This window comes from Anabrus simplex, chromosome 3 (assembly GCF_040414725.1).
Source record: "Anabrus simplex isolate iqAnaSimp1 chromosome 3, ASM4041472v1, whole genome shotgun sequence".
Taxonomy (NCBI): Eukaryota; Metazoa; Arthropoda; class Insecta; order Orthoptera; family Tettigoniidae; genus Anabrus; species Anabrus simplex.
Genome location: NC_090267.1, coordinates 244,448,429 through 244,476,060, shown reverse-complemented (window position 1 = coordinate 244,476,060; position 27,632 = coordinate 244,448,429). Strand labels below are relative to the sequence as shown.

Genomic DNA, 27,632 nt, shown 5'->3' with positions numbered 1-27,632 from the left:
TGATAAAGCGAGTATCACATATTAAGATATAAATTATAGTGTAGGTGAGTGGATGGGGAGGGGTGTGGGGGAGCAGGTTAGTGGGCTGGCTTTTTCCTTTCTGGCACATTTCCTCATCTTCTATTTTAGCAAGCAACCTGAATATGCCACTTAAGGTTGTGTTATAAATCCCATAATATAATACACGAAGTGTTAACCAGTCCACATTAAAATAAAATACAATGACGTACCAAAAGTCATGGAATGGTACAATTTGAAAGTAATAGTCGGTGGCGCCACCGTACCATGATGTCTTGGAAGTGCCCAGACCTGTATCAGGTGCTATCTGTCATCACTGGTGGCGTGAATTTTCGTCTTTGGAACGGGACTTGACAGCAGGGGTGAGATGGACGTATCAGTCCGTTGTCGAAGTTCGATAAAAGACGCCACGTGTGTGTCAGGAATACGTCATGGAAGATATTACCATCCACAGTGAACAACGCATTGACGGACAACGGATGCTTAATGACCGCTATTAGCGCCGTCTGGCTGGAACATTTCCCGTGGTAACAAACATGCCACACTGGCTCATTCCACATCCACATTCAATGCAAGAGGTACCAGACGCATATCCAGCAGGTCAGTGCATAGTGGGTTCTTTAACGTCAATGGGATATGGGAATGCCCTTGGTATCACCAAGACATCAGTCACAGCGCCTCACCTGAACGCGTGATGTTGCTAATCAGACACTGGAGAACTGGCGACATGTAGCTTGGTCCGATTGGCAACTGCTCCAATTATTTCTTGATGATGGCAGGGTTTGAAATTGGCGCAGTTCTTATGAAGCAATGGCCCCAGATGTCAACGAGATACCATACAGACTGGTGGCAGATGCATAATGGTGAGAGGTAGCATGGCATAGAGTGGATCAGCTGATCCACCTGTACATATCGTTATCCATTGACTGCTACTTTGAACTGCTTGCTGAACACTTGCAGCTCTTCATGGACTTCACATACCCATACAACGACGAGAAATTCCAGGGGCAAAATAAACCTTAATACTGAGCCCAAGTTGCCCAGAATTGGCTAGAGAAACATTCTGGACATTTACAACGACTGCAATAGTTCGCCTGATATGAACCCTGCCGACCATTTATAGGGCGTCGTGATGAGTCAATTTGCACATAATATTGCACCTAAAAATAACGGGAAGCTATCAAATGGCATGGGTCGGAGTATTTCCACAGCTGTTTCTTCCACTTGAGGAATCCACGCCACCACGAGATGTTACACTTGGCCGAGGTAGAGGAGGGCCTACACGATACTAGGCACCAATCCAATGACCTTCAGCATGTCAGTGCATAATACCTCTATAAATTTTGCCCAAGAAATTGCTGTGACTAAGCTGATCCAAATGAAGCATTGAAAACGATGAAAGATCTTGGGGAATGTGTCTGCAGAATGGGAGATGGGAAGTGTAGCGATGGTAACACTTTCCAATTATTTTGCACTCACGATTGGATAGAAGTCAGTACGCGTGCCTTCACCTCGAACTGCAATACATTACTTAATTCTCCTGGTCTTGCAGGTCTTGGATCACTTCTTGTGGAATTGCGTCCAATTCTTGCTACATCACGAGAGTCAATTATTCTACAGTTCGACGTATTTGAAGAGAGTTGCTCTTTGTGAAGTTACGGAGCGTTTTCCTGGAGATGCATGCATTGCGAACGTGGGTTTTCTCCTGTTTATATATCACTCATTTATAACGTTAATATGAGAGGTACCCCGTCAACACACTGCTAAGCTATCATATGGTCCTCAGTATTTACCAACTGTATTTCACCTTGAAGCCAATAATTTTCGAGACCCAATGCTCAATCCTCTACTCTCGACAGAGTATTTCAGCGTACATGTTTTTACTGTCACGATTTTCCTTCTCCAAGTATAGCGATTTGTCTCTATAAGGGTTGCCTCGAAGAAGCTTCCCCCACCAGAGGCTGCAACTGGTCCACCCATCTGATTGGATGTCTTCCCTGTGGGTGGGGGCGGTAGAATAACACCCACGGTATCCTTGCCTGTCGTAAGAGGTCTTAGGGGCTCTCAACTTGGGAGAGTGTGTTGGCGACTACGGGGCCCTTCTCTGAGTCCTGGCATTGCTTCCACTTTCTTGTGCTAGGCTCCTCAATTTTATCTATCCTATCAGACCTCTCTTGGCCAATTCTTTTCCAAACACGGTATTAAGCATAGAAGCCTATGGAGTCACTCACTTTCACGTTCATGTTGGTCCTTGGTTTTCTTCGGCCGATACATTTTTTTTCGAGGTGTCGGTCCCTTCCATTTTTATCCCTGATTAGTGTTACATAGAGAAGAGTTGCCCGGTTTACTTCCTCTTAAAACAATAACTACTACCACCACCATCAAAAACCAACACCACAACCACCACCACCTCGCGGTCTCTAACATTAAACTTTTCCTCCACCACAAGCTTCTTCAGGGTGCCTGTTCGTCTGGCAATGTGGCCAAAATACCGAAGGTACGCCTGGCTCGAGAATCCTAGTTTGGATGCCTAGTTCTTACATCACGGCGGACGTATTATTTCGGTGTCCAGTCCAAGAAATTCGTTGAATGCTTTGGTAAACACATATCTCGAAGGTCTCCATTTCCCTATTATTTGCTTGTTTAATTGTCCAGGTCTCAGCTACATACGTGGCAATGGGGAATACAAGGGAGTGCGCTAGTTGCAGATTTGTATTCTTTGTAACTGTAACGTCTTTCACTATCCTACTATGCATTGTGGTGGCTGCCCTGACCATGGCATTCTTCTCTTGAATACAGCGGAACAGCCTCCTCTATTAGAAATCATGGAGCCTAAGTAGACCAATTTATGGATGACCTCGAAACCAGTTATCCCTTTAAAAATAGGTTGGTTGGCTTTCTGTCTGTCGACAATCATCACCTTTGTGTTTCTTCTATTGAGTTCCTGGCCTTATTTCCTCCTAATCAAAATCAACTTCTCCATGAAGACTTGTAGTTCCAGTGAAGTAGCTGCCAGAATCTTCGTGCCGTTAGCGTAAATAAGGATGCTAATCTTCGTACCCCCGATAGGAAAATCTCCTAACCGGTCCTCGGGCTTTTTTCTCGTTATGTATTCGTGTAGATATTGAAGATGATAGGCGAGATAATGTAGCCCTGTCTTGTATCACATTCTGCTTAGAAGATTCTAGGCATTGTCTGATAGATCCGAACAGTAGCCATGTTGCACAGATAAGGGTTCCGTACAAGTACGACCAAATGTTGTGGAACACCCATGTCTAGCAGAATCGCTGTGACAGGTATCCACTTCACTTAACCAAATGTCTTGGTGTAATAAATGAAGCACAGTAACGTCGGAAAATTGAACTGTCTGGCCTTTTCCACAATCTGCCAGACATTCGGAATTTGCTCCCGTTTGCTATTTCCTTTAACGTAGCTACATTGCAATTTTCAGAAAGTAGAAAGTTTTTCGGTATATTGTGAAGGACATGAAGAACAACCTTGTTCTCACGAGGGATGAGATCTACTGTTCTGTAGTTTGAAAATTCTGTCGGTGAACCTCCCTTGTAAATTGGAATGAATATTGAGTGACACCATTCATCCGGCCATCTCTAAATCTTCCATATGGTATTCCAAAGCTCTAGGATTTTGTTTGAATCAAATTGACCTATGGCTTTCAGTACTCGGTAGTTATGCCTTTATTTCCAAACCCGGTGACTTCCTGGTTCTCAGATGACTGAGGGCCTTTTCAATCTCTTATTGTAAGATAGCACGTTACAGATCGTAATAGCCATTCCGGAGCGGGTGTTAATCTTGGTCTTGGTTATCCTTTAAGAAACTGGTGCAGTGCTATTGCTGTACCTCTGCGATTCTCTCTGGTTTGGTGACCTACACGCCACATTCGTCCGCAATTACTTGGGTTTCGGGTTTGAATTCCCTGGTCAAATTATCGACAATTCACAAGAGGTCATGAGTTTCGTTCCGTATAGAACGGCATTCATGATCGGAGGTAATATTTTCAGGAATGATTTATTGTCCTGATAGCAGGCTCTTTTGATCTTTTGGCTATCTTATTCAGTCGACCCTCACAGTTAAAATCAGTCAGTTCTATTACTTGTAGGATGGCATCTGTCATCCAGTGTTTCATTTTATGAACTTGAATTGTTCCACTCATCTTAACCGTTTCTCCAACACAGTCCTTGGACATCACGATCACTATTTCCGAAGTTAGCCTTATTCTCGACATTTTTCTGAAAAACTTCTCTATTCTGGACTTCATGTATCTCCTGCTTTTTACTCATCAAAAACCGTAGCTTTAGAGAGAACGTTCCAAAAATCAGTTTATGGTCATATACACCGTCTACACCAGGTTTAGCCTTATAATTCTTCATGAATGTCCTCCAACTCTTCCTGATTAGCATACAGTCGATTACGATATTTCTTACAGGAGATGATCCATGTCGACAGCCTTTCGTGGATGGTGCTGGAACATGTCATTCGTTATGGTAGGATTGTTTTCAATTACAAACTGGAGGAGACTTTCTACACTATCATTTCTCACTTCTAATCTGAACGTTCCGACTTTGCTTATCAGATGGTCTTCAGCACTTTTCCCCACTTTGGCTGTAAGTCACCAATAACTAAAACGAGTTCCTTCGATAGAGTTTATCTTATTATTTCTTCTGCAGCACCATACATTGCTTCCACTTCTTCATCAGGATACTTCCGTTGTTTGCATGCATACTTGAATTGGATGTAGGTTTTTGGCTTGGATGCAAAAATGATCAAAGGTGATCTTCATAACCCTGCCATTTATGGGCTCATAAGACTGCAAAATCCGAGCGATTTCCTTAATGACACGGAAGGCAATTACATTCCTTTGCCGCTTAATATACCAAGTGGCTTCCTAACGCCGTACTTGCTACATATAAATGTCCCGCATGCACAAATGATGAATGGGATATCTAAAAACTGATTTTTACAGGGCACTACTGCCAGCGAGCAGGTTACGTCAGAATACGAAGAGATAAGAATCGGACTATCGCTCGCAGCATGTTACTCAGCGCTACCGGTCTAATGCACCCCTTGCTTTACTAAACCTCGTTTTTCACCGCATAATACTAGGCTTGTGTACTGTACAGAAGCACTATATTTGCGGTCTGCAATTCGGCAAAAGCTAGTGTGTTCAGCAGCGACGAATATACAGACATCATTTTAAACTGGACAACCTGGTCGGAATGCAGCCGAAGCTCCAAACAGACGTATGCCTTCTACACACGTATTTCGCTGAACAATATAAGTTTTGTTTCCTACAAGCAACTCTTTTGTCGTGTGTAATGTCTACACGTGTATAAATTAATAAGTTATTAGATTTTCTTTTCTGCATCTTTGGCGTGTTAACAAACAGTAGCTGCAATTAGGAAGTGGGGTGAGGAGAGACAGTCGTTCCCACCCCAGTTTTTGGCGTAAACGTTACATTTTTATTTCACTGTAGCGAGCTGGAACTAGCAATTATTTAAAAAGGGCTATTTGTATAAGTCTTGTTACCTTATCTGCTAATACTTTCCTGTATTTTCTTTAATTACTAACATAGTTATTGGCGGAAATACGCACAAAATATCGTTCTCGCGGCTAAGCGTTTTGATTAGTGCTACGGCAGTGCTGTGAGGAAGGGTAGTAGGGGTACATCTTTTTTGCCAAGGTCGTGGACACTGAGTTATAATTCACCCGCTTGCCGCGCGCGTTCCTCTGTTTGACAGTCTCTTTAGTGTATGTTAGTTTCTTAGATTGTATTCAAATACGAAATGAATTTCAGTTGCATATGTATGCCTTATTCTATTTAATTGTATCGGGAGAGTTGGCCGTGGAGTTAGGGTTGCACAGCTGTGAGCTTGCATCCGGGAGATAGTGGTTTCGGATCCCAATGTCAGCAGCCCAGAAGATGGTTTTCCGTGGTTTCCCATTGTCATAATTATTTCATTGAGCTGCAACCAGGTAACGAGTACGGTTAACAGTCTTTATCTTTAATGTCTTTGTGTTCTCATCACAACCCAACGTGCCGTGACCGGGATTAAGGAATAGATTCACTGTCGCTAAGCAAGCTCTTTTCTGTTACTGATATGCATTAATTCTTCGTCGTACTTCTATACGCTTAAAGATGTGTTTTTTTAAATTAATAATTTACATTAGTTTTAAACGCTTGAAATAGGTATGTATTTTATATCTACTCGATATTCATTTCATTAACTTCTGCTTATCTCTTAGTTGTAAAAAGGTTGCAAATCAACACTTCGAATTGCGTGTGCGGTTAATGCTCAATATTTATCCCATATTCATTTTGGTCAATTATTTTTATATTTTAGTATAGAACATAACATTTTGATTTTTACTGCAATTAAAATATGTTGTAGCCATGTCGGAGTAGGAAATGTGTACAAAATCGACAAATAGAACACAGAAAAAGAAAAAGGAACCGGAGTCCACACCTGAAAGAGAACCAATACAGCAGCAGATCAGAGAAAGAGAGCAAAGGAGAAGTGGGATCCATCCCAAAAAGGGAATCAAGACAACAGCAAAGCAAGGAAATAGAGGGAAGGAGAGGAGACACGGATCCACCTCACAAAGAGAATCAAGACAACAGCAGAACAGTAAAAGACAGCAAAGAAGGAGAGAAGCGTTGCAACAATGCTCTTCTGGAGAATCTTAGAGAATGTAGCTGCTGGTTATCACCCATCAGCAGATTATGCCTCGAAACATTTGTGTCTCATACGATTACTGTTTGTAACAGGCCAACACTCTGAAGTAGATAAGTGGAAAAATGAAAGTCCAGGTACGTGCTGCAGCGGAGGAAATGTTTAACTGATGACGTTAATGGATTATCCCGAGCCCCTGGTGGGTACTTCCCTAATCGGTGATTCCATGGACGCTAAACGTTTCCTGCAAGATATCAGACATGGCAATTCATGCTTCCAGGTGGTCTCTTTCGGCAGCACCAAAGAAATTAGAGAGCCCATATACATGCCAACGTTCAAGGTTGAAGCCCAAGCATATCACCGTATCGGGAGTATATGAAGCCTCCCGAATAGAGATCCTATATTCCTGCAAGTATTTTTTGTAGAGGACAGTACACTGCAAGCGGAGCAGCGTTGCGGGAATGTGCTACAAACTAGACAGGATATACGTTCATGTTCACAAAAACAAGAACACCTTGAAAGACTAGAGATAGAAAGTTCATATTCACAAGACATGTGCATTATTATGTTCTGAAGATATAATTAGCATTTGAACCATGTCAGCCGTCAGGTTCAAGGTCCATATCAATATCTCCGCGTTCCACCACCGACTGGTAAAATTTGCCTGTGGCTCTCGTTGTCGCTTCAAACCGAAGGAAATGGATCAGTGTGACTAGAACAGACGTACGCGAGAGGCGTACCGTCAAATTAGTCAGTTTGAAAGAGGGCGATTATTGGCGTAAGAGAACGTGATGCATCCAGCCGGGAAATTGCTGCTCGTGTGAGACGAAGTGTGTCGGCAATGCGACGGGTGTGAACAGAATGATCCACAGAAGACCGTGGAACACGACGAGATAGGTCTGGTTGCACCACACAGACCACTCCACAAGAAGATCGACACCTCATCCGAATGGCATTGCAGGAGAGATCTGCGTCCTCCTCGACTCTGGTGCAACAGTGGAACATTGTAACTTATCGTACTCTATTAGAAGTGACAGTCCGTTGCCGTTTATTACGGTCTGGGTTACCGGCGCGTCGTCCACTTCTCCGCCTACCTTTGACTAATGTGCATAAACATGCTAGACTGAAATGGTGTAAGGAACGACGTCACTGGGAACAGGAATGAAAGCAGAGAGTGTTTTCAGACGAATCCACGTTCTGGTTGTTTGAAAATGACGGGCGCATTTTTGTTCGCCGCAGACAGAGTTAGAGGCGTCATATTAACTGCATTCGCACAAGACATACAGCGCCAACTCGAGGCCTTGTGGTGTGGGGGCTATTGGGTACAGCTCAAAATCACAGTTGGTGCGTTCCCAGGGCACTGTGACTAATTTGACCTACGTGAATGACATCCTGCGACCTGTAGCCGTACACTTCCTGCACAACAGTCCAGACGCCATATTTCAGCAGGACAATGTGTGATCACATTTTTCTGCACGAACACGTGCCTTCTTGTTGTCATAGGATGTCGGACTGTTTCCCTCGCCCGCCCGATCACCGGAATTGTCGTTAATTGAAAATGTTTGGGATACGGTTAAACTACGGGTGCTTCGCTGTGACCCAACGCCAACCACCAAAGATGAACTGTGGAACCAGGTGAGTGCAGCATGGTTGGGTATACTACAGGACGCCATTCGCGCCTTATACGCGTCGATGCCATCACGCATGAAACAAGTTTCAGTGCCCATGGGGGACCCAGTTCTTAGTAGGCAGCATGACAGATGCTAAACCTAGGCGACTAAAATGCTAATCGCTTCTGCATAACATACTAATAAATATGTACTGTGAATATGAACTTCCTATCTCTAGTCTTACCGTTGCAGATCGTGATGAACTGTGAAAACTCATACGTCCATAGCTTCAAATAAGGTATGGAAATGATGAGTCTGCATTCAATCTTCTTATCTTTGCAGGCAAAAACCCACAAAACTAACATGAAAAGTGATTCAATGTACTGACGTCAACGGAAGTGGCTCTAATAATGGCGGAGAACAAGATGAAGAAAGTGACATACAGTAGTTTTAGAACAAAGAAATGGTACGATAGAAAGAATCCCTGATCCCCACCGATCGTATGATGCGCTGAAGTATCCTCTGATTTTCTGGCAGGTGGAAGATATATATTATTTTCAACTGCGACAAAGGAAACAAACTGCTGTAATGCTGAAAACCAAGAATATATCAGCTATGAAGTCCTCTGCTTAGAAAAATTGTGATGTGCTTCAACATTTCATAGGGAATTAGAAGCCTGTTTGGACAGTTTATCGTAGATATTTATGCCAAGACTGAATCTGAAAGGCCCAGGTACATTCGATATACCCAAAAGACATTAAGAGCGGAGCAGAATGCGCATTTGAGGGATGCCGTCTTCAAAGATGAAAATGTTGCCGGCATATGCCAGTTGATCATTTTGCCTTTTAGCCTTACCGGACATCCTTGGTACATGCACGAACGTACGTGCGAAACTACGGAAGACATCACATTTACGTGTAATCCAAAATGATTAGAGATACAGCTAGAAATTTTCGGCGGACAAAAAACCAGGATCGTCATGATTTGTCGGCAAGTGACTTACAACAGAAACACAAGGCACTCATGGGTTTCATCATAAATGGAGAAAGTTTTGGTGAAGTTCTCTGTCATATGTATACGATAGAGCGGAAAAATCGCGGACTACCTCATGAACACATTCTGGTTTGGCTCAGAGCCACGTTACACGTACACAGAGTTCACTTCATCAGTACGGAAATCCCTGATCTAGAAGAAGACCAGAAACTTTTTGTGCGGTAACGAAGCAAATGGTGCACGGTCCCTATGGATACAAAAATCCTCCCTCTCATGCATGAAGGATGGAATCTGCACGAAGCGATAGAATAGGCTCTCAATATTTTCTGAAGGAATCGCAGACGGGGCAGGACGGATATCAAATGTATCGCGGTAGAAGCCCACGAAACGGAGGATATACCCCAAACATCAATGTCCAAGGGTTGGAAATTTCTGAAGACAATATGTGAATTGCTCTATATTGTCTTCTGTTACCAAACTTTTTAAACACGCGTATCATCGTAGAATAAGGCAATTCAGTCGATCAAGTATGTTTGCAAATGTGGGAATAAGTGATCTGACCTGGCTGTGTTTGATGACAAAAGTGGAGGCAATGCACGCAATTAAATTAATCCGTATTAAATGTGAAGGTAAGAATCAACGAAGCTATGTGGAGAATAATGGGCTTTCCTACAATGAGCGGCAACCCACAGTTAGTCAGCCAACATCAGCTAATTCACAAGAGTGCCTGCCATTATAATCAAAACTCCCATCTTGATTGTGACTAGAATTAGGAAAGGGAGCTGACCTCTATAATGAAAGCACCACTTCTTGATTTTGACTGGCAGTAGGGAAGGGCCTGCCATTTTACTGAAAACTCCACAAATTGAAAATGACTGGAAATAGGATTAGGGGCCTACCATTGCAGTAAATACCCCCAGATTGTGTGTGTCGCAGTAGGTAAGGAGGCCCGCCATTTTAATCGAAACGCCCCATTTCGGCCTTGACTGGCAATAGACAAGGAGGCCTGCCATTAGAGTAACAAATACACAGCTCCATTTTGACTGGCAGTAGGCAAGGGAGTCTGCCATTATAATAAAAGCTCCCCAACTCAACTGTGACTGGCAGTAGACAGGGCCTGCCATTAAAGTGAAAACTCCCCCAACTCGATAGTGATTCGCAAAAGGCAAGGGGATCTGCCATTTATCAAAACTCCCAAACTCGATTGTAATTGGCGGTAGGCATGGGACCTGCCATTATAATCAAAACTCCCCAACTCGATAGTGATTCGCAATAGACAAAGGGGCCCGCCATTGTAACACTGTCTCTATAACTCGAACGTGACTGGCAGTAGGAAAGGAAGCCTGCCATAACAATGCAAAATTCCCAACTCGACAGAAACTAGAAGAAACGGAAGCCTGATGAGAATGAAAGCATTCCAAATTGACTGTGACGGACAGTACGCAAGGAGGCTTGCTATCATAATGAAAGCACCCTAAGTCGATTGTGACAGGCAGTGGGCAAGTAGGCCTCTATTAACATCAATACTCCCCATATCGATTGCAACAGGCAGTAGGCATGGAGGCCTGTCATTATAAACAAAACTCCTCATCTAAATTATGACTGGCAGTAGGCAAATAGGCCTGTCATTATAATCAAAACTCCCTAACACGATTGTGAATAGCACTAGGCAAGGGAGCCTGCCCCTATAATGAAACCACGAACATTCGAGTTTTAATGATAGTAGAGTAGAGGCCTATCGTTATGATGAAAACTCTCCAACTGGAATCTGACTGGAAGTAGGACTTCATTAAAAATAAAGAAACATGTATTTTTTAGTTATCAAAAAACACTTAAGTGGGATTGAAAAGAAGTGGTGTAGTGGTGGATGTATTTTAATTATGATGAACATGTTACAGGCGTGAAAACTGATATTAATAATCCCCTTTGAAGATAAAGTAACAGTATGTTTGGTTTCCGGAAGAAATTTAACGGGTGGAGGGTGTAAAGTGGACTGGCAATGGGGTCGAAATAAAATCGTAACGACCGTGTGTCTGTACATTGACTATTTTGGCAAAATTTTCGTACAGATATCCATTTCACGTGTAATAATGACCATCTATATACATTCTTGCTTTGGATACCTGAATGTCCTAATTCTTACCCCTCCCCACAAATTCAGGACGGGGGTACAACCTGTCAGAGGAGCTAGAAAATTGAAATTTGGCAGAATTATAGGTTTTAGCCTGTAACCGTCGGATATATTCCAAGATGTTTAAAGTTTTCACCTTTTACCCCCGGAAAATATCGAAATATGGAGGTAATTTTAATGGCGGTGCAGACGTTCGTTTCGGTGTATTCCGTGGATGAACGGTAAGTCTTATCAAAAAACGGATGACACAATTACAATTTGGAGTGATCTACACTTTTGGACCTATGACCTTTTATCGTATCTCCATCCCTTATGCGTTAGATTTGGCTGTTTCCCGACTGTACTTAAATTTTGCAGATTTTACACGTTTGGTTCCTAGCTTGACACACTTATAGGAAAGACGGGATCATCCAATTCAGCACGAACATTCGCCCTCCCAGTTGCCATATGTGAGGCAAATTCTACTTCTCTAGCTGTCACATAAGTATCCGGAACGTAGTGCAGTGTGTAAAAAGACTTACCCAAATTACTCCATATTCACACTTTCTAAGTCTAACCCATAAATAGAGGGGATACGGGAATATGTCATAGGATCAACCATTAGGCCGTTAAAAAGTGGCGTCTCATGGTGCCATTCGTTTGTCCATATAACTGACCGTTTAGCAGCGGTCAATCTGTAAATGAAAGTCAGCAATATGTAAACATGCATAAACTTCCGTATGTCGATCTACATATTATTCATTGAAGTCGATCTGTAGCGATTTAGAAGGGATGTGTCTGTCATTATAATTCATACTTTACAAATCGATAGTGACTGCCAGCAGGATGGCGTCTGCTATTGTAATGAATACTCCCTACTTCGACTTCGACTGAGAGTAGGGATGAGTTCTCCAACTCCTGTGTAACTGGCAATAGCAAGGAGCGCCGACCATTGTAATGGGGGACCTCACCATGCTGTTCGGATAAAGCTAAGAGACATGCTATTTAAACAAAAATCTTAATCACTGCGTGAAAACTAATTTTCTTCGATATCCATATAAAACGTAGAATACCGTAGTGAAGCACGGGTACATTTGGTAGTATATATATGATAAATGTCACTGTATGTATTAAATCTCATCCTAAACTACTGGAACGATCTCAACCAAATTTGGTACACTTATGACTTAGATTCAGGAGACAAATCGTGCGAGTATAAGACACCCCAAGCACCCTTAGTGGCAAGGGGGTGAGGTGGCTGAGATATAAATGTAATCGAAAATAGTGTCAAATCCATATTTTCCGGGGTTGCTGTGATGAATAGCTTCTTTTGACAAGGTGAGATCTCTGGTGAGGTCATTTAACACATCCTGGTTGAAACGTTGAGGAAGTGATGACATCGCCTCATAATCACTGCCACCTTCGCTAGTATCAGAAAAGGTCAGAGGAACAATGCGTTTCCTCACAGAGCTCTGGTAGCTGGTGAAACGATGGGGTCGGCAATTCCTCTGAGTGAGGGATCGGGCGTCCTGCAGAATTTAAATCAGGAAAAGTCCACTTGCTATGATTCTTTCAGTTGGTCTCATAAATATTTAATAGGCAAAAATAAGTCATATAAGTGCTTATTGGGTTCTCATCGAACCATCGGTTCTCCGCATTTCAGACTTCTCTTTCCGGTAGTTCACCCTCGTAAATGGTCTATGCAAGTTTTGCAGACTTGATGCGGTGGTCATGTTTTATTCGAATCACCAAGCCGAACACCAGAGTATCCAAGGTGAGCTCTCTTTATAAAGTCACCAATGGCTTAACTGTTTTCTTTTATTTATTTATTACAAACTTCCCCCATGCGGAGGCTGCCACAAGGATAAAGTATGTAAACTGCACGGTATTTAGTTTTCTAAGTTACTGTTGACTTTGCTACTGTGCCAGGTAGAAAAATCACAAGGCTCAGGAATAAATTTGCAATATTGTTGTTCAAATGCTATATAGATGATTGCGGAGTATGGTCACTGAACCTCGTATTGCGGCGATAGCGATGTCGTGAAGTCGTGTCCGGCTGAGACCGAGAGAATCCCATAGCTGTACAAGAAATTTAGGGATTGTGCCTCGAGCTCCGATCATGAGTCCATGGACGGAAATATTGTCTAGGTGATATTTATCTTTATGGTAGTTTACAGTTGGCTGGTAAACTGACTTCTTTTCGGCGTCCACCTCTTCGGCCTGGCCAACGTGCGACTCGAAGCGTATTGTGGGATGTAAGATTTGTCCTTGCTTGCTAGCAGGTTGAAAAGCTATCATGTCAATACGCCTGTTACTCCCGTCGGAAGCTAGGCCAGAGACCTCTTCATGCACCGTGAAACCATGATCCCTCAGCGAGGTCGCAATCATGTGTCGTATTGTATGATGGCGGGAATTTCTCAATATCTCCCCGTGAGGGCAGGCTCCCAGGACATGGGCAAGAGTTTCGTGCTCTCTGTGGCAACGCCGACAGAGGGTGTTGTCCTGGGACCTTCCCGGCACGGAGCGAACGGCGCACACATTCGCTGTCATCTTGGTGACCTCTCTCCATTCCGCACAGGATAAGCCTCGGTGATCTCTTATCCATTTGTTCCCTGGCGTGTATTCCTGGAAGAGTCCAACGCCCTTTCCTTTGTGCGGCAACTTCGTCCATGACTGCAATTCTCTGTCTCGTAGTATCCTTACATTGGGAAGATGGCTATTTTTGGATATAACTCGATCATTCATTTCTATGCCTAGATCTTGCAAACAAATTGTACGTTCTTGTTCCAGGTTCCTAGTTGCATTAATGTAGCCGTTATTTGCAAGCGATAATTTATTACAGATGTTAATATGCTGTAGTTTGCCTTCCCAAGTGGCGCTAAATAAACCGAGGCCTTATACTTCCTTTCGGTACATATCATGTAATCCGGAACGTCTGCTGGTAGTTGTAATAATTCTTTAGTTCCACTCTTCAGTGTTTTATCCGCATCTCATAGAAAAGTTTTAGGTATCTTGTTTAGGGGAGTAACTTGGAATGGGTAAAAAAGAGTAGGTGATACTGAACTATTTAAAATTGAAAATTTCTGGTCAGATTGCAGCAATGGTGAGCTAACAAGGGTGTCAATATTGTTTCGTCTCTTGTCAAGTACGGCTTCTGGATCCAGTTTAAGTTCATTGATGAAATTCACACCTAAGTAACGAATGGCTCTTCCGTTGCACTGTGATTTAATTTCACAGTCGTCATTAATGATGATATTCTCCTCCGTTAGATGACCTTTTTTGATAGAAAGACAAGCTGATTTTGAAGCGCTGATGTCCAGGCCGAGTTCCTTAAATCTTTCTATGGCGATCCTAGCTAGTTCGGCAGCAGATTCAGTGTTTTTCCCAAATACTACCGTATCGTCGGCGAAACACATTATAGTGAGGTTAGGCTCCTCGTTTGCAATCGAGTAACCGTAATTCATTGCTAAAGAATCTTCAGATAGTTCTGGATATGTAGCAAAACACATAGGATGATTTGCACTACTTCTTCTACTTGAACTCATTTTATTTCTATAAAACAGCACAAATGCAACAATCTGGACCACAGTACGTTTTAGGCTAACTTTATAACAAGATATTCATAAACATGAATATAAGCGGAAGCCAATTACTGTGATGTACTCTGAATTTGCAAACTAACATCAACTTAATTGAAGCGTTAACAAGGCGCCCGCCAGAGCATTCTTTCCTTTCGACCGGATAAAGCACAAGTAGTGTTAAATACGGCAATTAACTGTACATATCTGGTTTTCTACGTGCTGATATGAAACTACGTTCATTCACGTAGCCCCTCAAGAATATATTAATGTCAATTCAGTTACTAAATACTCACACACTCACACAATCAGGTGCATTTTCCTGGAACTAACTGTTCGTCAGACTGCCAATAGGACCAGTATCTAAACATAACCCAATCCTTCTAAATTATGTTTGAAACTTGAACAAATAGAGTTAGAACTGCACATTTCGTGTAAAACTGCACTTAAAATCAACACAGGTCTAAGAAAATAGAGCTGAGAAAAAATTTAATCGAAAAGAATACAACCGATTGATTTCATATTTAGATTCAGCGACCCAAATATACCCAACATCAGTTACAAAGTCCCAGGCACAAAAAAAGTATTTATTTTGTACGCTGTGTTATCCTACTCAGCAATATGAATCCTCCTTTCCTCTGCAATGGAAAACGAATCTTACTTAGGAAACGGATGTTGAATGTTATTGAAACGACCATCGTGCCTGGACATGGCCTAGCGAAGTAGTTTTTACACCTCGCGTTCAGATCATCTCTTCGGATATACCATTGCAATTTAGACGTCTTTAGATTCCCAATCGTTTGGGTTTCGCTGTGAGCATCAACAATGCACGAGGACAATCGCTTGTAGTTGTAGGACTCCATCTTCGGAAACCGTGCTTCTCCCATGCTCAGCTGTACGTGGGTTGTTCAAGAATTAGAAAGACAGGCACTCTACACATATTAACTCCAGATGGAAGGACACTATTCTGAAGCTCTATAAGGAAAAATTAGATTTTTAACATAATATGGTCCTTGGTAATGTTTTAATATTATTTGTACCAGCCACCACCCGGTACCGTAACTATTGAAACAAAACAGCTATTTATGTGAAAACGATACGTTCTAATAAATGTTATGTTTTTCTAAATTGTGCTAGTGAATAAATTATTTCAAATCACCTAATGGTTGAGTAAATTAATGTGGACGAAGACGCTTGTACCTGCTAGTATATCCATGTGTTAGAATGACTCAAATATAAAGAGTTTGAACAGCTGAAATATCAACCTTATTTACTGTTATTCACTTTTCAGGGAGACTCTGGTAGTCCAGTTTTCAGTAACGGTGAAGTAATTGGAGTCAACTCCCTGATTACGAAGAATTGTACCAAGTCGCCTCGCCCAAATGTATCCACCAGAGTCGCTTACTTCAGACATTGGATAAAGGAGAATACGGGAATCTGAGAAAATAAAGTAATCTGATAGGAGTATTGAAGCTGCAAATAAAATGGTAGCAATGAGTACACTACATGTCTACATTTGTCGACGTCCTTTCCTTTCTTTAAACTATCATAGGATACATGATCATCAGATGGTTCATGGTGTGGGTTACAGTCGCCGCGTCCTGGTTCGTGAACCATGGGCAACGGCTGAGTGGCCTATTAAGTGTCCTGAGTGTCGGGATACCAGTTGGTATGGAGTGGGAGAGGAAATCTCCGACATATTCTGAGTCATTGCCCTCTATGAGCTCAGGTTTCCAGGACTATATAAACCGCCGGGGTACCTAAACCGTTAAAGATAACATCATCACTGGGACTATGTGTAAGTAAGGTAGAATCCTGTTTCACAGAAATTACAAATCTCAGTACATTTTAACCAAGCCTCGGACGTATGGAAGTATCATAGTCCCACTTCCATTTGACAGTAAACGACTTGACGAACCAAACGGAATTCGATGAGGATCTGTCAATATTAATGTGGCGTATGGAAGGAAGTAGAACTGACTGAGTCAGCAAAAGAGAATATATGTGGATCTGTTAGGAGTTAATAATGTTTGGATAAGAGGAGAGAACGAGGAAGAGATAATCATGTATTCCTAAAAGGGGTGGAGTAGAATTGTTCATCAGGAATATAATAGCTCGCTATATAGTTTCCATTAGGTACTTAAATGAGCGAAAGATGTGAGCAAACTTTGGAAGAATTAGCACGAGAATATTATGAGGTATACGCGTTCTAAATTACTGCCTTCAGCACTTTTTCTGCAAGTCAGCACCCGAGGCCATTGACCCCGACCTAGGTCATTGACCCTATGATGTCATGACTACGTGACCGTGACGTAACGAGCATTTGGTCTTGTTTGTAAACAAAGCCACGTGCATTTGATAGCTGTCAAGACGATAGCTGTCATATTGACAGATCATATCCTCGCTTTCTTGGACAAGACCTTACTGCTGCCATCTTTACAGGTCCTAACCTCACTGCTGCTATCTTAATGATGTAGGGGAGCGGAAATTAAAATCTACGTGCTTTTGACACTTGTCGAAATGACAGCTGCCATCTTGACGGGTTCTAACAACGTGGGGGTGGATTTTGAACAAGTGAACGTCGCTAAACTCACTGCTAGCACCTTGACAGGGCATAACATCACTGCTTCCATCTTAACTACATAGAGGGAGCGGAATTTAACATTGTACGTACTTTTCACAGCTGTCAAGATGTCAGCTGCCATCTTGACGGGTCCTAACGAGGTAGGACGCGGATTTTGAACAAGTAAACGTCGCTAACCTCACTGCTGCCAACTTGACAACGCCTAACCTCACTGCTGCTATCTTAACGACGTAGGGCCGCGGAATTTGAACACCTGTTAAGATGACACCTGTCATCTTGACAGCACGTGCACTTGTTTATTGGCGTTGAATTCGTGAACGTAGCTAGCTGCCCTTCCAGACATCCCCTTTCCCCTCACCACCTTAGAGACGAGACAAACCTCGGAGGATTATAGTTTTAAGGCTAGCTGCCTTTCCCCACTCGACCTTGGAGGGGACTCAACCTCAGAGGAGTAACGTTTCATGACTAGCTGCACCTTCTCGATATGTTCCTTCTCCGGCTCCATCTATGAGAGGTGTAACCTCTTTGGGGGTTAGTGTAAAGGAAACGGGGTGACGCCCCATTAACGACCTCTTCACGTAAACACAAAACCAAACAAACAAAAGGGGAAGCAGACACCGCGACCATACCCGTTCTGTGTGTACTGCTAAAACCGAGTTCACTGTTGTCAGTATTGTCAGCAGATGAAGGATCCCCAGGTGAGAGTCGAGAGACTGAAAGCCACAAACCGGTGCTTTTTTGCCTACGCCGTGGGCACAACAAGAGACAGTGTTTTAAGAGGGGGAAGACATCCTGCATCAAATCTCGAGGGTCACACCATGTATCCATTTGTACCGAGGGCAGCAGTGAACACACTTCCGTGGGCAATATAGGGGTAATCACGTCGGATTTCACACACCTTCAAACGGCCCGTGTATGGATCAAGGGACCGACAGGGCGATAGAATCTAACTCGTTGTATCCTGGATGCAGGGAGTCAATCGAGCTTCATCCACAATTCTCTGATTGATTCGCTGCAGCTTAATGTTACTGATCGCAAGACTCTTGAGATAAGCACGTTTGAATCACCCTCCACTATGTATGATATTAGACGGAAGGTTTGTTTCGACATTATGGGCTACTCAACCAAAGCTCAAGTATCGATTACCGCCTTTGAAAATCACAGCCCCTACACTTTGCAACCAACTGCACCCCAAGGCATAACCGTGCTAGCATCACTAAGGAAGATGAAGTTGGCTGATCCGAGTGACGACCTTGACAAAGATCTTCCGATCGAGGTACTCATAGGTGCGGATTCTTACTGGAAGATAGTAACAATGAAAGAACCTATCAGAGTATCAACATCACTGGTTCTTCTTCCTACTATCTTCGGGTACATTCAGCGGAAGTAGATCTGGCACTACGATCAACCAAATAATGGTCAACCATGTCACACTCACAACGGATCAGATAAATAATGAAAGCGTGAGACGGTTATGGGACCTGGAAACTATTGGAATTGTGCATAACCAGGACCGAAAATTATCCATTGAAGAAAACTCCATTTTTCAAGAGTTTCGAAATTCTTACCGGATCGAACATGGACGGAGAGTTGTATCATTACCTCGAAAGGAAAGCATTCCCTTAGCTGACATTCACAACACCGCTGAAAAATGAGTCGCTCTGTTAGAGGCTAAACTGCAGAGGAACAAGTACTTGAAACACATCTATTACAACCACATGTGGGACTACATAAGACAAGAGCACGCGGAAGTTGCACCCGAGGACGTCACTCCTAATAATGTTTACTTTATGCCACACCACAATGTAAAGAAACAAAGGGGAGACATCACAAAGTACAGAATTTTGTTCGACACGTCGTCACATGAATCAGACTTGCCTTCACTGAACGACGCACTGGAAATAGGTCCTAACTTGCTCCCCGAAATATTGGGAACCCTTCTACGTTTCAGGAGCCACCCGAAGGCTATCGCGTGTGATGGTCACCAAGCCTTTTTGCAGTTAGCGTTAGACGAAAACGGCAGAGACCTCACGCGGTTCTTGTGGTATTGCACCGAGAATACAAGAGATGGTGCGAACAATTTCACTAACGAGGTCATAGCCTACCGTTTCAAAAGTATGCCATTTGGACTTACTTCGAGCTCATTTCTTCTGTCCGCTAGTCTTAGAGAGCTGGCAACACTGCGTCAAGATAATTATCCATTTGCGTCGGGACTTCTCGATAAGTGATCATTTATGGATGACTTTATAACAAGTGTTGCAGACGACATCCTCATGATGAGGTTATAACACGAACTCACCGACGTTTTGATGGTGATCTAACTCCCACGCCGTAAGTGGGCTACCATTTCACTGACCTTGAATGAAGCCTTGCGCAACGACGGGGTGAAAATGAGATCCGTAACGATTGTGCTGGGTATCGATTGGGATACCTCTGAAGACATCATTCCGACCGACAAGGGAGAAATAGCAAGATACCTGGTGGACAAACCACGGACGAAGAGGAGCATTCAACGCACCACTGCCAGATTCTATGACCCTCTCGGACTTTTCGCACCTGCGGGGATCGTAGCAAAACTGATATTACAAGACACATGGCTCCGAGGCCTATCTTGGGAGGAAGTTCTTCCATCAGATCTTGTACTAACTGGTATTTGTGGACGCCCACGCTTCAGCATCTATCAACCATATCCGTTCCCAGGTGGGTGGTCATTACAAATCCAGGACATGAACCAGAGCTGCGCGTTTTCTGCAATGCTTCGGAGAGAGAATATGGAGCTGTCCACTACACGAGGTCAACGGTTAACGACACTCCTGTCACAAAATTCGCCTGCAGCAAAAACAGACTAACGCCCGTGAAGACGTTAACTCTACCAAGACTAGAGCTGCTAGCCGCACTTGCTGGTACACGCCTTCTTCACTACTTCTGTCAAGAGATCAAGAAGTCTCAGCTGTGGAGCTATTATACTGTCGCACTTGGGTGGATTCGCAATGTTCCGAAAAAGTCTAAGACCTTTGTCTGCAACCGTGTGACAGAAATACATAATCACGTAAACCCTAGTCAATGGAAACACTATCCTGAAGATCATAACCCTGCAGATCACCTCACTCGCGGAGTATACGCAGATCAGCTAGCCTCTTTAGAAACATGGTGGCATGGTCCTCACTGGCTCATCAAACACAGAGGCGCATGGCCACGTGATCCAACGCCCACCTGCACGCAGTTGCCAGAAGGAAGGAAGACGCAACAAGTTCTCACGATCACTATAGCGGAACCCCTCCTGGATATCTCGAGGTATAGCTCGTACTGGAAATTGCTACATGTCACAGCTTGGGTACTTCGTTTCGTCAATATGTTGAGTAAGAAAATAAAATACCCCAATGCACTAACGACTGAATAGCTACGTACGTCACGCACATACTGGATCAAAAAGGGTTCAATAGGAACGGTTCACTGCTGAACTAGCTGCATTACGAAATGGTGAACGATTACCAGAAACTTCAAAAATTGCTAGATTTAACCCATTTCTACATGAAGGTATCATTCGACTTGGTGGCAGACTACAATTCTCAAATTTGTCTGAAACTGAGACACACCCAACAATTCTGGACGGCGGTCATAGGTTCACCGAATTAATCATTCAAGAGACCCACATCAAACGTCACTATCTTGGGGGAGTACGCATAGTACTGGCAGAACTACGTGAAGAATTTCGGGTTCTGCGAGCTCGACAAATAACCGAGAAGATTCTACATTCTTGTCCACCGTGCAAATTAGCGCTCAACAGCAGACCAGTGGTGATTGAGGCGCCATTACCAGCAGATCGCATACAGTTGGCACAACCCTTCTCTATGATTGGGATCGACTTCGCTGGACCCTTGTACGTTAGATGTAGCAGCAATGTTAACAAATCGTACATCATTCTTTTCACTTGTGCCACCACCCGTGCTTTCTATCTCGAGCTATCTGCAGATATGTCTACAGATAGATTTTTGATGGCCATGCAGAGATTTGTCAGCAGACGAGGAGTGCCGCACGCCATATATTCTGACAACGCTCAGACCTTCCTCACTACTCAAAACGAGCTTATAGATCTCAATAAGATTGTGACAGACACCAAGGTGCACCACCACTGTACTCACAATGGTATTTTTTGGAAGTTTATCGCACCGAGAACGGCTTGGTTGGGGGGGGGGCTTTTGGGAGAGAATGGCTGGATCTGTAAAAAGATGTCTAAGAAAGGTACTCGGCCGTTCCCATCTGAACGAAGAAAGTCTCAGTACAAGTGTTGAAGCCACCCTCAATAGCAGGCCAATCACGCAGGCAAAAGACACAGGAGATCTCCTGACACCATCCCATTTTTAGTTGAAAGAAAACTAACGTCCATCCCGGAAGGGCCAGAACCGAGCACGAGGAAAAATCTCCTAAAGGAATACAGATTGCAACAAAAGGTCTTGGGGGACTTTTCACGACGCTGGAAAAAGGAGTATCTGCTTCAACTGAGAAGTCACCATGAGGTCAAAAATCAGAAGACCAATACACATATGCCCAAGATCGGAGACATCGTCCTCGTCCAAGAAGACGTCAGACCTCGACACATGTGGAAGAAAGCGAGGATAGAAGAGATACGCCCAGGAAGAGACGGACGTACAAGAACGGTCGTTCTGCGGCAGCCTGACAACACGCTCATTACTCGGCAAGTGCAGCTGGTCATCCCATTGGAGATAGAGAAGGTTGGGGAGGATGTCGCGGAGTGACATTGGTTACGTTAACTACGAGATATCTATGTATTCTTTTTATTTGTATATCGTTAAGTTTTACTCTGTGATGAGTGTGTGTGTTAATAACAGACGTGATATTGTGATACGACGGTGAAATCCTCTTATAATTCAGTAGTTGAACGAATTATATAACACTCTGTATCATAAGATGATAGCATAGAAAGAAAACTTGTAGTAGACTGGGGCAATGATGTAGAATTACAATTTTTTTCGGTGGTGTACCTTGTTGCGTTTTCAAAAATAAATCAGTGTCTGCTTGAGTATGTTTAAGCTCTTTAAATTTTCGTCAAATATTTTTTCAAGCACGGATTATATATTTTGTAATCTCTTTGCTGGATGTTGACATGATGGTAGTTTTTAATCAAGTGGTATCTGTAACTCTCTGTTGATGCATTTAAAATGATCAAAACCGTTGCGATATCGTCCATAATGAACGCCACTTTCTTCATCAATATCTAAAAAGCCATAATGATGTTATGACTAGCATGTAGCACACATACGTTTAAGGTCATTGAATGTCATCAGTGTGAACGTGATCATCATACACATGTCGTACGTTGCGCTTATTTTGCCAAAAAACTACAATAATATTTGCGTTCTTGCGTATCAACTGCGTATGCACACGAGAATAAGTTTGACGTAAATGGATGCAATCTACATATTTATGTCGCCTCATACCAATGTATGCACGAATAACGTTTTGCTGTTCTCTTGCGACATCGTCAAAGATCATAAGAGAATTGGAAAGCACATCAGCCGGGGACGGTACTTGGTCATGTGCATTAAATAGTAAATATTTAATCCCGTCTTTAACCAGATCGTGCATTACAGATTGTAGAATAATATACACCGGTCGATAGACTGACTTACCGAAAAGGTAAATATTCACGAAGAGCATGCCATTTATAGGTGTAATGAATGATAAATATTTGAACATTGAACTTTCACGACCGCATTGCAATCAAAACCGACTTTCAACCTATTAGGCCGTGTTACGTACATTTAGTACGTGTTGAACAGAAGTTAAGTAAAGAACAAAATGGGAGGTTGTGGGTTCTGATCCCACTGGTGTCTTGTTGGCCATTTTTGTTCTGTACTTAACAACTCTTCAACACGTAATAAATGTACGTAACACGACATAGTAGGTTGAAAGTCAGTTTAGATTAAATATTTATCTTCCCACATCCCGATGGGCCAGGTATAATACATCGAATAGTAAAAGGAAACAACGTTCCATGGCGTCTTTTTGTAGTTTTACGAGAACTACGTAAGAGATGAGGCATAATGTCACTAACAGGTAGTACGTCTACTGAATGCACTGCCACATCGAGCTCTAATCCATGAAGAAGGTTTTGCGTTTGCTAAACAACTAGGAATTCATTCTTTTTCAGGTGTGTATATGCGCGATCAACTACCAGCACACCTACGTGAACGTGGGAGTTCTGTAATTAACTTAGAAAACAGCCGCGGACCTGTATCTCATCACGTTGCCTACGTGAACCGTAAATCTTAAGTATGGTTTTTCGATAGCTAAGGAGACTTACCTCCTCCATTTGAGCTCATACGTTATTTCGGAAGCAATGCAGACATTGTTCACAATAAAAACTGTGTGCAAAAATTCAATACACGCATGTGCGGACGGTTATGTCTTATGTTCTTGTATCAAACCCAGACAGTGGAGAAAGAGCAACACTGTACACGTGATGACCAACGGTGAAATAACGTTCACTGTACGCGGAGTAGGACCTGAAAAATCCGTCTACATTAATCCACCGATCGAAGTCGGTTATTAGCCACATAGTCTTTGATTGTGTCGTTTGAAAGCTACAATAAAATCTATAATGTGTGTGATAGCGTAAACAAGTTCTATTATGATGAGAATGTGTTATCGCTACCATCAGTAAACGACATTCTTGACTACATTGAAAGTGCATTAATTCAACAGTTTAGAGAAGAGAGTTTTATTAATCAAACCTGTAATTACAAGTTCTCAGTTACTGTGAGCAACATCACACATAAATGAGTTATTGAGTCATCATTCAAGATTGACTTCAAATTATAACCTGATTCGACTGGACCCATGCTTGGATTTTCACCAAGGGAGCTCATACCGAACGTACGTTACGAGCCTGATCAAACTATAACACTCTTCAATGGTCATCATGTAAACGTCACTTCTAATATCATTACAGACTTGAATAGTAATCAAAAAACTTCACACGTCCAGTACTTTTTTATTATTACAGAGGAAAGTGGGCATACTACTCGTGAGAAACCGTCAGTACTACTTTATCATCTTGTGTCTATAAAACCCATTAGTAACATCACTCTTGGGCTTGTGAATAAACATAATCAGCTCATTAATTTATATCGACACACGTACTTAGCTTACAAACTTCATATTAAACCAGTATGAAAAATCCATAAAACACGGTGTACATTCCGGAGACATACTACATGTTTGCGAAAACTCAACGGGTCAACAGATGCCCGTAAGCAGATTCTCCAAGATTTAGGTAATACGCTACTACCAAAAAATGGAAGAAATGATAGACATTATGAACACAGTAGAAACACGTGAAGGTGTGGTACGAAGTGAGCAACATTCTTATCAATCTTTTACGTTTGGACTCAATAAAAGTGCTGAAATTCGCTTTATCATTAATCAGTACGATATACATACCCTACCACACGAAAACTACCTCTATATTGATGGACGCCTAGGTAAGTCAGATGGAAGTGGAGCAAGCATATCTCAACTAAACAACCATGGTCTAGCTTTTCTCTTTTCTGGAGCGCGTTATGAAGTAAATAATGTGGAAATAGATAGATCGAAGAATGTCGGTATTACAAGTGCAATGAAATTCTAGCTTTCTTACAGTGATGAAGAAAGTAATATTTTACGGATGTGAGGATGGTGACCGAATGCTAATAACAACTGGATGATTTATTAGGACGGTACTTCTTCTGGTATGTTACCAATAAAGCATATTCTCAGATTTGTAGATGATTTTCAACGTATTATAATCAATGCAAAGCAAAAGCTAATTTTGATCCGTGATCGAAGTGATTACAATTCTCTCAAAGCTGCAGAAACACAGGTAGACTCGAAAATTTCACTTCATCGTATACTGTGAAGGATTACACATATAACATTATCTGATCGAGAAAACTTGGATTGCTCAAGATTATAGAAAATGATACACGATTACCTATATGTTTTCGGAGCTGGGAGCTGCATGAAAATCATGTGTTACCACCTTCAACAAAGCATAGCTGGGCTGTTGAAACGTCACGTTTTTACTTAAAAGCCTTTGTATATTGTTTGTGGATTTCAAACCCATTGTATATTCAACCATGAAAGAGATAGCTCACAGTTTGATCACTGTACATTAAGAAATGTTACACTATATCTCAACGGAATTACGTATCCCTATAATACATGGACATTAATTTGAGAAAAATAAATTTGGGTTGCTCTATGACATGTTTTGTAAATTCCAATCATCTTATTATCAGAAACAAGATCGTCCGCTATTTCCACCTGAAGAATTTAAAAATAAAGCATCGATTGTAGTTAATGACTGCTCTTATCATGAAGAATCTATGAAATAATCTCCTGTTGATATACGTTTAGAATTTGAAACATCTGAAAATATTCCTGCTAACACAACAGCCTATTGTATTATTAATATTATGAGCGATGTCACCTACCATCCGCTAAGGAATACTCTTATAAGACTATAAATAAGGATACCCCTTTATCATTAACATTAGTGTGTGCTTCTACACCGTACGCTATGGAACAGAAAGAAGAAAAGTGCTACACGGTTACAGACTATCGTCTTGATAACAATCAATACTGTGAATGTGTATGCTGTTCGTCTAGCAGCGAAACTAGTACGCTATATCTTATTTACCTCACACAAGTTAGTCGGGCTATTAAGATGTTCTATAAACATGAAACCTTATATTAGACGCCATAACATCGGATTCAGTGTTTACCTCCAAGAATTTTATCTACGTACGCTGCTCCTTTCGTAGAAGCTTTCTGGGACATCTTACCTCTTCACAGTAAGATGTCAATCGATGTAGTTTCATGCAGACGCTGTCGACGATATTACAAGCACCGAAGTGAAAACTGCATCGAATGCGATTGCGATGGACCTAATGCGAAGATTGTAAACTGTACACTGTGCTTGGATGAACATTTTCCCTTCTTTTCAGTAGCTGATAATGATTCAGGAAGGAACTAAACACACGGATAACATTAAGGTAAAGACTGCATCACCTTTGCGATGCTTAACATGCAATGTGTAATATATATTTTGAAAACTTAATTTCATAAACAATAAATGTTTTGCTTAATTTGAATGTTGTAGGGATAGAAGCTGTTCCTATAACTTTAAACAAAATTACAACACCTGTAGATCAAGTGTGTATATAATTATAGGAACCGTAATATATACCACGGCCTACATGAAGGTAAAGGCAGATGAAGAAGAAAGATGCACCATTAGCATGTAAAGTGCGTAAGAGTCAACCATAGTTGACATCACGACAGATGTGAGCTAGTACAATTTTTGAAGTATTCTACCTCTTCACAGTAAGATGATAGGGATAGCGCAAACTTGTCGGCAGCATTACCAATACTGTTGTATAGCCGGTAGTAGTTTGTTCTTTGTAAATAATTATACAATAAATATTTCACTAGTACGCCTTTTCAGTGACACCTAGGCCATCTATGACACCTCATGGTGGACCTGTTGAAGATTCAACCAGCCTTCGGGCTGAAAATCCAACATACATATACATTAAATTCAAAATGTTCTACTTATTGCATTCCCTTTGCCTCCTCAGACCAATCGAAAATATTCACAGGTATACCATCTGTAAAGGCTTGAGTTTACTAGAGAGTGACCTTGATAACGAACAGGTCTAAACATGCATAACTATGTCTACGTAATCGCTGCATGTTAAAACGGAATGACCTAAGTATCGCACGTGCTCATTCCCGTTGAAGACAAGTCTGGCACAGGTGGACAACTAAGTAGAGATGCGTTTTAGGAGGAAGAAGAAGAGGAGGGTCGTGTATGAGGTTAGGCAAACGTTTGCGACGGGAAGGCCAGCGTCTCAACCGTCTGAGGCATTCAGCCTGGCAGGGTAAGGTAGGTGGTAATATACAATATATAATTACTAGATTGTGTGCCTGAAATAGCCTTCCAATCCTCTCCGCAGTAATGGCATATAACGCTGTTGTTGGTTATTT

At 42.1% G+C, this 27,632-nt stretch overlaps 1 protein-coding gene across 1 annotated transcript in view; it reads left to right on the top strand.

Annotated features, from left to right (window-relative positions):
- Positions 1-16,498, top strand: part of LOC136866198 (mite allergen Der p 3) — a 75,280-nt gene extending 58,782 nt beyond the window's left edge. The window contains exon 7 of the mRNA XM_067142944.2: positions 16,290-16,498. Within this exon, the coding sequence (XP_066999045.2) occupies positions 16,290-16,439 (150 nt within the window). The 3' untranslated portion in view covers positions 16,440-16,498. The remainder of the gene's footprint in view (positions 1-16,289) is intronic.
- Positions 16,499-27,632: the final 11,134 nt, after the last annotated feature.